Source organism: Physeter macrocephalus, chromosome 21 (genome assembly GCF_002837175.3).
Source record: "Physeter macrocephalus isolate SW-GA chromosome 21, ASM283717v5, whole genome shotgun sequence".
Classification (NCBI taxonomy): Eukaryota; Metazoa; Chordata; class Mammalia; order Artiodactyla; family Physeteridae; genus Physeter; species Physeter macrocephalus.
In genome coordinates this window covers 40,212,037-40,226,807 of record NC_041234.1, presented here as the reverse complement: position 1 = coordinate 40,226,807, position 14,771 = coordinate 40,212,037, and the positions used below count along the sequence as shown (strand labels likewise).

General features: G+C 39.9%; 1 protein-coding gene across 6 annotated transcripts in view; it reads left to right on the top strand.

Moving 5' to 3' along the window:
• ARHGEF9 (Cdc42 guanine nucleotide exchange factor 9) overlaps nucleotides 1-7,447 on the top strand; it is a 239,649-nt gene extending 232,202 nt beyond the window's left edge. For all 6 annotated transcript variants that reach the window (XM_028482653.2, XM_055081692.1, XM_055081695.1 and 3 more), the window contains one exon: nucleotides 6,948-7,447. In XM_028482653.2, coding sequence (XP_028338454.2) covers nucleotides 6,948-7,129 — 182 coding nt within the window. In that variant the 3' untranslated portion in view covers nucleotides 7,130-7,447. The remainder of the gene's footprint in view (nucleotides 1-6,947) is intronic.
• The last annotated feature ends 7,324 nt before the right edge of the window (nucleotides 7,448-14,771 follow it).

The following is a 14,771-nucleotide window of genomic DNA, read 5'->3' as shown; positions in this document are numbered from 1 at the left end:
AGCTATCCTTCTCAAACTCTTCCAAAATATAGCAGGGGGGACACTCCCTAACTCATTCTACGAGGCCACCATCACCCTAATACCAAAACCAGACACAGATACCACAAAAAAAGAAAATTACCGGCCAATATCACTAAAGAACATACATGGAAAAATCCTCAACAAAATACTAACAAACCAAATCCAACAATACATTAAAAGGATCAAACACTACAATCAAGTGGGATTTATCCCAGGGATACAAGGATTTTTCATTATCCCCAAATTAGTCACTGTGATATACCACATTAACAAATTTAAAAGTATAACAAATATATGATTATCTCAATAGATGCAGAAAAGTCTTTTTACAATTCCAACACCCAATTATGATAAAAAGCTGTCCAGAAGGTGGGCATAGATGGAACCTACCTCAACATAATAAAGGCCATATACAACAAACCCACAGCTAACATCACACTCAATGTAAAAAGCTGAAAGCATTTCCTCTAAGATCAGGAAGAAGAAAAGAATGTCCACTCTTGCCACTTTTATTCAAGTTCTGGGAGTCCTAGCCACAGCAACCAGAGAAGAAAAATAAATGAGCAGGATCCAAACTGGAAAAGAAGTAAAACTGTCACTGTTTGCAGATGACATGGTACTATACATTGATGATCCTGAAGATTTTACCAGAGAACTACTAGAGCATATCAATGAATTTGGTAAAGTTGCAGGATACAAAATTAACTCTCAGAAATCACTTGTATACACTAACAGCAAAAATCAGAAAGAAAATAAGGAAACAATCCCATTTACCATCACATCAAAAAGAATAAAATACCTAGGAATAAACCTACCTAACGAGGCAAAAGACCTGTACTCTGAAAACTCTAAGACTCTGATGAAAGAAATTGAAGGTGACACAGATGGAAAGATATACCATGTTCTTGGTTTGGAAGAATCAATATTGTCAAAATGACTACACTACCCAAGGCAATCTACAGATTCAATGCAATCCCTATTAAATTACCAATAGCATTTTTCACAGAACTAGAACAATATATTTTTTTAATTTATATGGAAACAAAAGACTCTGTATAGCCAAAGTAATCCTGAGAAAGAAAAATGGAGCTGGAGGTATCAGGCTCCCTGACTTCAGACTATACTACAAAGCTACAGTTATCATAAAGACCTACTATATAGCTCAGGGAAATCTGATCAATACTCTGTAATAACCTAAATGGGAAATGAATCTGAAAAAGAATTGATACATCTGTGTGTATAACTGAATCACTCTGCTGTACACCTGAAACTAACACAAAATTGTTAATCAACTCCAATATAAAACAAAAATTTTAAAAATCATTTCCAAAAATGTATGATAGTGGCACAAAACCAGAAATATAGATCAGTGGAAGAGAATAGAAAGCCCAGAAATAAACCCATGCACCTATGGTCAATTAATCTATGACAAAGGAGGCAAGGAAATACAGTGGACAAAAGACAATCTCTTCAATGAATGGTGCTAGGAAGACTGGACAGCTACATGTACAAGAATGAAACTAGGACATTCTCTAACACCACACACAAAAATAAAACTCAAAGTGGATTAATGACCTAAATGTAAGAACAGATACTATAAAACTCTTTGAGGAAAACATAGGCACAACATTCTTTGACATAAGTTCCAGCAATATCTTTTTGGATCCACCTCCTAGAGTACTGAAAATAAAAACAAAAATAAACAAATGGGACCGAATTAAACTTAAAAGCTTTTGCACAGCAAGGGAAACCATAAAAAAAAAAAAAGACAACCCACAGAATGGGAGAAAATATTTGCAATCGAAGCAACTGACAAGGGATTAATCTCCAAATATGCAAACAGCTCATGCAGCTCAATATCAAACAAATAAGAATAAACAAACAAACAACCCAATCAAAAAGTGGGCAGAAGATCTAATAGATATTCCTCCAAAGAAGACATATAGATGGCCAAAATCACATGAAAAGATGCTCAACATTGCTAATTATTAGAGAAATGCAAATCAAAACTACAATGAGGTATCAACACAGACCAGTCAGAATGGCCATCATCATAAAGTCTACAAACAAATGCTGGAGAGGGTGTGGAGTAAAGGAAACCCTCTCACACTGTTGGTGGGAATGCAAATTGGTACAGCCACTATGGAGAACAGTATGGAGGTTCTTTAAAAAACTAAAAATAGAGCTACCATATGATCCAGCAATCCCTCTCCTTGGCATATATCCAGAGAAAACCATAAATCAAAAAGATACATGAAGCAGGGGCTTCCCTGGTGGCGCAATGGTTGAGAGTCCGCCTGCTGATGCAGGGGACTTGGGTTCATGCCCTGGTCTGGGACGATCCCACATGCTGTGGAGTGGCTGGACCCGTGAGCCATGGCCACTGGGCCTCTGTGTTCGGAGCCTGTGCTCTGCAACAGGAGAGGCCGCAATGGTGAGAGGCCCGCATACCGCAAAAAAAAAAAAAAAAAAAAAAAAAGGTACATGAAGCACCGAGCTGATCTCCCTGTGCTATTCGGCTGCTTCCCACTAGCTATCTATTTTACATTTGTTAGTAGGGAGGTGGGGGGGAGACGCAAGAGGGAGGAGATATGGGGATATATGTTTACATATAGCTGATTCACTTTGTTATAAAGCTGAAACTAACACACCATTGTAAAGCAGTTATACTCCAATAAAGATGTTAAAAAAAAAAGAAACATTCACCCCAATGTTCATCGCAGAGCTATTTACAATAGCCAGGACATGGAAGCAACCTAAATGTTCATCAATGGATGAATGGATAAAGAAGATGTGGTACATATATACAATGGGATATTACTCAGCCATAAAAAAGAACAAAATAATGCTATTTGCAGCTACATGGATGGACCTAGTGATTGTCATACTGAGTGAAGTAAGTCAGACAGAGTAAGTCATATATCATATGGTATTGCTTATATGTGTAATTTTAAAAGTGGTACAAATGAACTTGTTTACAAAACAAAAATAGAGTCACAGATATGGAAAACAAACTTATGGTTACCAAAGTGGAAAGGGAGAGAGGGATAAATTGGGAGATTGGGATTGACATATACACACTACTATATATAAAATAACTAATAACAATCTACTGTATAGTACAGGGAACTCTGCTCAATACTCTGTAATGACCTTTATGGGAAAAGAATCTAAAAAAGAGCAGATATATGTATATGTTTAACTGATTCACGTTGCTATACAGCAGAAACTAACACAATATTGTAAATCAACTATATTCCAATAAAAAATTTTTAAAATAAGCAAAAGACCTAAGTAGACATTTTCCAAAGAAAATATTCCAACAGGTACACGAAAAGTACCTCAGCATCATTAATCATCAGGAAATGCAAATCAAAAGCACAGTGAGATATTACCTCACACCTTTCAGAAAGGCTGTTATCAAAAGACAAGTTCTGGCAAGTGCTGGGAAGGATGTAGAGAAAAGAGACCCTTTTATATACTGTTGGTGGGAATGTATGTTGGTATAGCTGCTATGGAAAACAGTATGGAGGTTCATAAAAAAATTAAAAATAGAGCTACCATACAATTCAATTCCAGTTCTGGGTATATATCTAAAGAAAAGAAATAACTATCTTGAAGAGATATCTGTACCCCATATTTGTTACCGCATTATTCATAATAGCCAAGACATAGAAACAACCTAAGTGTCCTTTGACAGATAAATGGATAAAATAAATATATACAAACACACACACACACACACACACACACACACACACAATGGAATATTATTCAGCTGTAGAAAGAGGGAAACCTTGTCTTTTCCACATCATGGACTAACCTGGAAGGCGTTATGCTAAATGAAATAATTCAGACAAAGAAAGACAAATACTGCATGATCGCATGTATATGGGGAATCTAATAAAACTGAACTTGTAGAAACAGAGAAGAGATTGGTGTTTGCCACACGTGAGGGGTGTTGGGTAGGGGAAATAGGTGAATGTGGTCAAAAGGTACAAACTTTCAGTTATAAAATAAATGAGGTTGAGGAAGTAACCTACAGCATGAAGACTAAAGTTAGCAAAACTGTATTGTATATTTGAAAGTTGCTAAGAGAGTAGATCATAAAAGTTCTCATCAAAAGAAAAAACGTGTAACTATGTGAAGTGATGGATGTTAAGTGACCTTAATGTGCTTATCTTTTTGCAGTATATACATATATCAAATCATTATCTTGTACACCTTAATCTTATACAATGTAGTATGTCTATTATGTCTCAAATTAGGGAAAAATACAAAATCTGAGCAGACAAATAACAAGTGAGAAGGTTGAATCAGTAGTCAAACCTCCCAACAAAGAAAAGCCCAGGAAGAGATAGATGGTTTCACTGGTGAATTCCATGAAACATTTAAAAAAAATTAACACCAGTCCTTCTCAAACTAGTCAAAAACCTAAAAGGAACACTCTCAAACTCATTCTATGAGTCTAGCATTACCCCAATACCAAAGCTGGATAAAGATGCTACTAGATATCCTTGATGAATATAGATGTAAAAATTCTCAACAAAATACTAGCAAACCAAATTCAACAGCACATAAAAGGATCATGCATCATCATCAAGTGGGATTCATCTCTAGGATGCAAGCATGGTCTACATATGCAAATCAATAAATGTGACACACCACATTTATAGAATGAAAGATAAAAATCACTTGATCACCTCAATAGATGCAGAAAAAGCATTTTACAAAACTCAACATCTTTCGTGATAAAAATTCTCAATCAATTGGGTATACAAAGAATACTCAATAAATTGGGTATACAAAGAACATATCTCAATATAATCAATGCCTTTTATGACAAGCTCACCACTAATAACATAATATTCAGAGGTGAAAGTTTGAAAGCTTTTCCTCTAAGTTCAGGAATAAGACAAGGATTCCAAACCTCACCACTCCTATTCAGCATAGCTCTTGAAGTCCTAGCCAGAGCAGTCAGGCAATAAAAAGCAATTAAAGTCAGAAAGGGAGAAGTCAAACTGTCTCTGTTTACAGATGATATGATTTCATAAATAGAAAACTCTGAAGACTATCCCAAGAAATAATATTAGAATAATAAAGGAATTCAGTAATGTTTCAGGATATAAAATCACTGTACAGAAATCAGTTGTGTTTCACTAACAACAAACATCCAAAAGAGAAATTAAGGACACAATCCCCTTTGCAATAGCACAAAATAGTAAAATATTTAGGAATAGGTTTAGCCAAGAAGGTTAAAGATCTGCACATTGAAATCTATTAGACATTTATGAAAGAAATTGAAGAAGACACAAATAAATGGAAAGATATCCCATATTCATTGATGATAAGAATTAATATTGTGAAAATGTCCTTACTATACAAAGCCATCTGTATACTTGCTGTAATCCTTATCTCAAATTCCATGGCATTTTTCATAGAAGGAGAGAAAACACTCCTAAAATTCATATGGAACTACAAAAGATCCCAATTTACCAAAGCAATTCTGTTAAAGAAGAACAAAGCTGGGGCAATCATGCATCCCAATTTCAAACTATATTACAAAGCTATAGTAATCAAAAAAGTATGGTACTAGCATAACAAACAGCATGTAGATCAATGGAACAGAATCAAGAGCCCAATCATAAACCCACACTTATGATCAAGTAATATTTGTCAGGAGGCCAAGAATATTCAGTGGGGGAAAGATAGTCTCTTTTATTAATGGTATTGGGAAAATTGGATGTTTACATGCAAAGGACTGTATTGGACCCCTATATTACACCACTCACAAAAATTAACTCAAAACGGATTAAAGACTTAAGTGTAAGACCCACATCTATAAAACTCCTAGAAGAAAACAGGGAAAATACTCCTCAACATTGATCTTGGCAATGAGTTTTTGAATATGACACCTAAAGCACAAGCCAGAGAAACAAAAATAAGCAAGTGGGACTACATCAAACTAGAAAGCTTCTTCACAGCAAAAGACAATCAACAAAATGCAAAGGCTACCTATGCAATGGGAGAACCTTTTTATAAACCATACATCCAATAAAGATACACACACACACACACACACACACACACACATACACACTGTGGAATACTATTCAACCATAAAAAGAAGGAAATCCTGCCATTTATGGAAATATGGATGGTCTTTAGGGAGTTATGCTGTGTGAAATGTCAGACAAAAAAATACAAATACAATATGTCACTTATATATGCAATCTGAAAAAGACAAAATTATAGAAACAGAAAGTAGATTGCTGGTTGCCAGGGGTTGGGGTTGGGGAAAGTGGGGCGATGTTGGTCAAAGGGCACAAACTTCTAGTTATATGATGAAATAGTTTTGGAAATATAATGTACAGTATGGTTAATATAGTTAACAATATTGTATACTTAAGGTAATTGTGTGAGGTGATGGATGTGCTAACTAACCATATTGTAATTATTTCACAATATATATGTATAATGAATCATCACATTGCATACCTTAAACTTACATAATATTGTATGTCAGTTACATCTCAATAAAGCTGGAAAACAATAACAAGAACAAAAACAAAACAACAAAATACTGGCTTTTAGAAAAGAAGTGGTTCCTTCCCACCTAAGTGTGAATGTCTTAATATATTATATGATGGCTTAATATGATACTACTTACAGGGTAATGGGATCAAGTCGTCAAACAAAGGCAAACAGAGAAGCTATAATGTTGAAATTTCAGACACTGACCAGCAGATGAGAAAAGTATTTGGGAGCAGCAGAGAGATCATCCTTGCATTCTGAATCATATGCTGTGTGCCTCAGCCTATTCTGTTCTGAATAGAGATAAGGATTAAAAGTGGGTGCTAGGTGCTTTGAGAAGCCCCTTGCTACTTAATTTATACCATTTCCCTTTGATCTCCCATCTACTCTAGGTGTCACCTCTGCTCGCTCAGTTCCTCCTTCCTACCCACCACCGCAGGACCCGTTAAACCAGGGCCAGTACCTGGTCCCTGATGGCATCGCTCAGTCACAGGTCTTTGAGTTCACCGAACCCAAGCGCAGCCAGTCACCATTCTGGCAAAACTTCAGCAGGTTAACCCCCTTCAAAAAATAATACCAACAGGGAGGCAGATAATTTTAAAATAAAGTAAATAAAATTATATTTATAGATGGACCTTTTTTCGGAGAAGCACTGTTGAAATATATATATATATATATACACACACACACACACACAGGCATACACACACACATACACGCACACAGGACCTTGAGTGTACACACACACACACACACACACACACACACACACACACATGCAGAAGGACCAAAAATATTTTCTGTTGTTTTGGGAAAGTAAAATCTGTAATTGGTAAGAAGAAGTACCAATGAATTCCAAACACATGATCCCTTCTTAAAAAGTTTTCCATTCTTACCCTGTCCCCCTCCCCTTTACTTTCAGAAAATGACATTTCTATTTGTTCCTTTTCTTGTTGAGATAATCTTTTTGCTCTCCTGTGATTGATTCACTGACTTGTCATTATTAACATAGATGTGTTTGTATTGTTTTTTAGTTTCCTGATGATACTGATGCTGATGACTTTTGAATTTAATTTGATGTGGTGGAGTTTGGGAGTTTTGAATTTCTTTTTTTCCTTTTACTTTTCACTGGGTAAAGGGAGGATCCCCTTCCTCCACTCCCTCAACTGATCATCTGCGAATGTTTCTGCAGCCCTGCAGTTGCCCCAAATAGCCTTTTCCCTGCATCTTCTGTCCTCAGTCATGCCAGTCTGGACATGCTCTGTTGTGCCCTGTGACATAACTGCTCAATATTTCTATTGCTTTCACTGTGTTTTAGGTGTTGTAGAGGGATCGAAACTAAACAGAAACAAGGGAATGTCAGAGTAATGATGCTGGAGAGGACTTCTGTTCAGGGAGCATTCTGCATTTGGGCTATTTCTTCTGCTAGCACTGGGGGTTCCCATGTTGCAGCACTGCTGGGTCATGCCAGTTTTGTATCTGGGGTTTAGTTTGGGTCAGTTTTTCTCTTCTTCATGCCACTTTGGTTATGGTGTTTCTTCTCAGCTTGTCCCTCCCCTAACCTAAAGAATCTGAACTAGAAGTAAAGAGGCTGAGACTCTGCCTCCTGGAGGAGGGATTCAACTGCCTCCAGTACCAAGTAGGTTTAGAGTAGGACTCCCCACTGTAATCAGGGGCCTGGTTGTACCTGCTTCCCATTGGCAGATTGTTTAGGCAGCATTGCTGGAGTCTGTGAGGTCAAGACAGAGCCCACCTGACCAAGATCATCAACTGTATTCAAATTATTGACCTGGACAGAATCAAAGGCTGATAGTAACCTCTTATAGGAAAGAACAAAGATGGGCATGGAAAGAGACAACCTCAGCCCAAGATATGTACTTACAGTACCTAACTTATGTGAAACTTCCATTGTTAGCCGATTGCATGGATAATCTTCCATGGCTCCTTCCTTCCCCTCTTCCTGTCTTCCTTCTTTCTCCTGCTCTCCCCTGCACAGGAGGGTTGCTGGTATGAGCATAGTTAAAGCACTTCTGGCACTCAAAGACTGCCCTGTTTCCAACATTCTCCCATCCCACAACATGTGAAGTAAGCAAGCGAGGAGCCTAGGGGACTTTTCCCTGTGGAGAAAGGATCTGAGGCAGAGATGCTACCCTCTAAGTGTAAGGCTCCTCCTAAGTGTAAGGCTTTACACTTAGGAAAAATTAACTTTCCACACAAAGAGACAGACTCCCTATGGGTACTCCCTATTCCTCCTCTCCACATAGCCCCTCAGGTAGATAGACCTTGAACAGCAAGGAGAATGGAGTACAAAGGAGTAAGGATGGGCCCTACTATGGAGAGCCATTCTAGTGAGGAATCTGGAGATTGTGAGTCTATCCTGGACCCTGTGGGAGAAGACTTCATCATGAAAGGACCTCAGCTTAATGAGCAGCAGCCATGGCTGCATGGGACACAGTATAGCTGGCTTGATTGCTGCTCTTACGCCTCCTGACCCAGACCAGGCCCTGCCCAGCCTGGGAATTTTTCCTCTATGGGAATCAAATTACAAGCTGTTTAAGCTCCCATTCCACCACACCCAAATGAGACTTGAGGAGTAAGCCAAGGATAAGTGTGAGCTGGGCAGAGGGCCAGGGCTCGGGACTGGCCACAACCGCTCAGCACCTGACCCAGCTACTTAAGCCCACTTGACAAGGAACCTGGTACCCAATGCCTAAGCTAAAATGGCTTCCCTGGCAAACAATGTCTGGCTGTGTAGGCCTCCCTTGAGTGTACATTATTTTCCTACTTTCAATTCCTTCCCACTAGGCTTGGCCCTGACTTGTTTCTCCAGGGCCTGGGGGCACACCAAGAGGGGATGCATGGACAGGTCCCTGGACCTACAACTTCTCTTGGATAAGCTGCCTCACACTCCCACTTCCTGCTCCCCTGGGGCTGTGCCCAGAGCTCCAGGATCAGGGATTATCACCTCTTTCCACCCACCTCTCATACACCCAACCCACTGGCCTCATCAGATGCCAATAACTTATGAAAACAACAAGAAATCTGTTCACCATTGCTTGGAATATTCCCCCAGTCTATGTTAGAAAAGCAGACCAGTTGCCAACAGCCCCAAGGGGAACCCCATTACCTGGGCTCAGGATCCAAGCCTATTCTGTGTTCCCACAGCAATGCTATCCCCAAGAACTCTGTAAATCTCTGTTTCTGCATGGCCCAGAGATCCCCTTTCCTCAACTCAATGAGGCCTGGATTTGCTCAAAAAGGCTTTGGTAATATATTCTATGGGCCCTCTTGTGGGATGGTCCTAACCCAGAAATCCACCTCTTCTTTCTCTCTCTCCCTCTCATCCCTTATATGTGTATATCTCTAAAGGATTTATAAGGACAGCGACAAGAGAGTTCTAACAATTCTAGTGTGAAGCCAAGTAGTGATCTTTTAGTGCTTTGGGGATGGGGTGGGCTGGGGTGGATGGATGGGCAACAGTGATTTTGATTACCCCTGCTGCTCTGCACTTGCCAGTTTATTATTTCATTTCTTCTATCTGATTGTTTGACCCTGTCAAACAAGTGTCAAAGTTGTGTGTTTAAAAAAATGTTTAACAAAAATATGATGTTGTAATGACACAAAGCCTTATGAAAATATTTATGGAGTTCAATAAAAGAAGTAAAAAGACACCTCCAGGCATAGCTCTCATGCCATTTTGTGTGTGTGTTTGTGTGTGTGTTTTACCAATTGCGAAATAAAGGGAATTTGCCTGGCAGGGACAGCTTACACCAGCCTAGTCTTGACCTGCCAGACCTGCTGTTCTATTGCCAGGTTTGCCATGGTCTGTCTGTGGCCTTCCATGTCTTTTCTGGAAGAGTGGGTCACAAGAATCAAGTTTGTTCGTGTAACCAGGGGTGCTTCAAATGTCTCCATGGGTGGGACTGTCCTTCATGTCACTTGGCTCTTTCACAAGACTTGAAGGCCCATTCCTGACCTTTCTCCTTTTCCTTGCAGCTGTAAGTCCAGTACCTGCCCTGTGTACTCTCACATGAGATTAAAAGCTGCTATTTGGACCTAACCAGAATCCATATCACTTAGGAATCCCCCACCTCCAGTTCTTTCCTAATGCTTCCAGTCCTGTCTCCTCAGAGGTAGACATATTCTTTATCCGTCCCCCAAAGTGGATGGAGTGACCATACTGTTTCTTTCATCATGGTGTCTCCTGCACATACATTCTCCTTGCTGCCCACAAGGCTCCCATGTGGTGTCTTATGCTGCCCATTAGAGACACAATAGTTTGTATGTTCTGATACTACTTAACCTGCCTTTCTCCAGAAGAAATAAACACTGACCCTAATAAAATGCTTATTCTGCAACCGTCTCCCAACCCCCTTCAAATTGATCTCAGAGTTGCTTACTCTCAGAGAGTTCCTGGGTGCAGAATGGGTTGAGGGGGGTTGGGAGCAAGAATATGGAATGGGTTGGTACTAGCACATGAATGTGTCACTCTCTATAATCTCCTTGAGAGCCCTGTATCTTAAGTTTTCTAATCTAGGCTTCCAACAGGTGACTACAACCATAGGTCCTTTTGTCTCTAGTACCAGGAGCAAGGGGGAGGAGGCCTAAGGTCTCTGCTGTGGGCTTTGGCTTACTTCAGTGTTTCAGTCACAGAAACCACCACTCTGCTGCTTGGCCCACTTAATTTTTTGAGCTTTGTGATTTCCTTATTTATGATGACCTGCTTACCCCTGGCTCCCAGAGACTTCTGTCCTGAATAGGATACGGGACTGGTAAGGTAGATCTTGCTTGCCCGGGCCTTTACCTACCAGGCCCAAGATAACAAAATAAGACCTCAGCATTCCACCAAGTCCAACCACCTGCAGGGCAACAGTTCAGCCTGGCCATAGGTAGATTAGACCATCTGGGTTTGCAACACAGTTAGAGGGGGTGTTGGGAGGTAAAATTCATGTTCCCTGGAAGCACTCTATTCTGATTCCATCTCTCCCATTTCTCTCGTGAACTGTGACTTACTTCTCCAGTAGGCCATGAGTGTCACATGGACACTGTTTTCTCATATAGTTGGGGAAGAGGAAAAAAGGAATGGTACATGGCCATAGAGTGGCCCTGTGTTCTTCAGAAGCCTCTATTACTTATGTTTAGCTCACCAGTGCATCATTTAAGGCAGATTTTTAGGCAAGTTTATGTCCATCTCCACAACAGCCATGCTGCCAACCAGCTGAATTAGATTCAACTTGCATATCCTGAATATGTAATCTGGGCCAGGTACACAAGGATTATCAAGATGACTAAAATAAAATATCTACAGTCACTCAGAATTTAGTGAGAACATATAAACATGGACCATAATAAGGATGGATGTGGGCCTGGAAGCATGCAAAAAATGGAGTGGTTAATTGTGATTGAGGAAGATCTTTGCAATCAGGATAATTTTAGTTGTGCTACAGTAACAGATATTTCCCCAAATCTTAATGGCCTTAACATACAAGAGTTTATTTCTTGCTCATACAAATCCTGCTGTGAGTCCAGGTGACTCTCTGGGGCAGCTATCACCCATGTGATAGTACACAATCTGGGCTGCTTCTGCCTTACTACACCTCCATCTCAAGACATATTTCCATAATCACCACAGCTGGAAAGAGAGCCCTAGATTGTTTCTCACAGTTAAATTCTCTAGCCAGAACTGATCACATGGCTTCATCCAACTTCAAGGGAACAACACTAAAAGTCCTATGAACTCAGAGGGCAGGAGAACTAGATATGGATGAACATTAGAAATCTTTACCAAAGAAGGAAATGTTTGAACTAAGTCTCAGAAAGACAGGGAAATTTCTGCCATGTTAAGGTTAGAGCAACTGTGAAGTTAAGGGGAACAGTTCACACAAGACAACCCTCCCTTCTTGACACCAACTGAAAGTCCAGGGTTCCCAAATAACACCCTTAGCTTTGATAATCCACCAGAAAGACTCACAGGGCAGAGTATAAGAAAGTACCAAACAGGGAGCTTCAGTTTTCCTATCCCTGTGGAGTCAGGACAATGTTACTTTTCAGCATAAATATGTGACAATATTCATGGAGTATTGCCAACCAGGAAAGCACAGCAAGCTTCTAAAGATTTTGTTGGGGCTCCATCACTGCCCCTCTGGCTGATCCCCGTCTCCAGTCTTCTCAGAAGATGAGCTGATACCAGGTAACTCAGAGCCCCCACCCTAAATCACATTGTTGATGTGGCCAAAAACTCCATCCTAAATAACATTGTTAGACTATCAGTTGACCCAAGGCCCCAAGGCAAACAAAAATACTCCTATCAGACATGACATTTCAAGGGCTAAGAGCTTACCTCCCAGAAGCTGAGGGCAAAGGTCAGACCTGTCTTTGGGCTAGGATAAATTCTTTACTACACACACGTGCAAAAGGCATGGGGCAGGGACTGGGGAGAGGAATAGAGGGTATGCCAAGTGGAGGGAATAGCACAACTAAAATCCTGGTAGATAAGGTCAGATTCTCTGTATATAACATTGTATTCATTTGTTTATTAATCCAACAAATATTTACTTGCATGCTAGAGGTGAACAAATTATATAGTGTTCCTATCTGCATGGTACTTATGGAGTGGTAAATCATACTCAAGTACAAATTCCTTTGTAAGTATGTATTCCTAGGGAGAGAGATGAGAGCTTCCAAGCTCTGGTAGTAAACCAACCACAAGTATAGCTTCAGCGAGACACCTCCTAGCTGTCCAGCTTCCTTCTCACTAGATTCCATACCCTCTGTCTCCTGTTCAGCCTTAGCTAAGGCAGTCCACACATTTCCAGCCCCATACCTATAGGTATATGTACTGTCCCCATTTCATAGGTTAAACAACATGATCAACTGAAAATCCTTTTCATTATTAATAAATACTAGCTAGCACTTATAGAGCACTTGCTAATATGCTAAGCTTTGTGATAGGTTCTCACCATAATCCTAAGGGGTAGGTATAAATATTTTCCCTATTTTACTGATCAGGGTCACAGAGTCAGCACATGAGCTGGGCTTAAAACTCAGACTTGCCCCACCTGAGTTTCTTACAACACCGTGTCATCCATTACTGCAGCAACATGGCAATAGATCAGACACTAAAGAACTGTTGAATATATTAGAACTGAGGATAATATTGATAAGGATGCAAGCTAACAAGTTATAGCAGATGCTGTTGGTGTTCCATCCATGTCCCTTACCATTTCCTTACACACCAACCTGACTTTCAATATCCAGCACCTGTGTCTTTGTTGGAAGGCTGCCCTCAGGCTGATGGAGCCCACTTTGTCCAGAATATAGCAGGCCAGAATTGCCTGGGAATTACTGTCTTCCCTGCCCTGGCAATAGCCCTTAACCAATGACTGATGGGGGAAGGGTATAAATGTCCTGGTTCCCTTGCTCTTCAGGGTTGATAATTGAAAATTTTATTTGACACTTTTCCCCAGAGTTTCCCCAGGGATTAAGCTTCAGTTGCTTACTGTAGCAGCTGGTTTAATAACACACCCCATATTTGCTGCCTTCACCTCCCTGCCTCACTTCCCTAATCCCCTCATATCAGGGGATATGCTTCTTGGGGAGATTCAGCTAATACACATGAATTAGTGCTCACTGTGTATCATGTGAAGTGCTACCATTCTCACTGAAGCATAGGTGATTTTATGAGTTAGGAATTGTGCCTGGCTGTATAAAACAGGAACTCTCAAAGCATCCCCTTCTTGGATCAGACTCAATAAGAGACAAATATCCAGGGGAAAAAAGAAATGGTGGCATTTCAGGCAGGACTTGAGAGAGTGACATAGCACCAGGAAGTTTTTCTTGGTACCCCAGAAATCCCATTAGGGAAATGGTGGTGTTGGAAGAGCAATGAAGTAAAATTATTTTCAAATTGCAGGTCAAGAAATCAGTTTAGTTGAACATGACCAGCATTTTAAAAAATGAAATAATTAGAATAGAATAGAATAGAATAGGAGTATTGTAGATAGAAAATGTATGTAGTGTTTTGAATTTGAAAGGTATGTATACTGGGATGCAATATTAAAGGTATTAAATATTAAAGGTAGGTTGTCAATATTAAAGGTAGGTTGTCACAAAGAATGTTCCATAAACACTGGTATGGAGCCAGACTGCCTGGGTTCAAATCATAGCTCTACTCTTAGTTGGCTGTGTGACCTTGGGTAGTTACTTAACTACTCCAT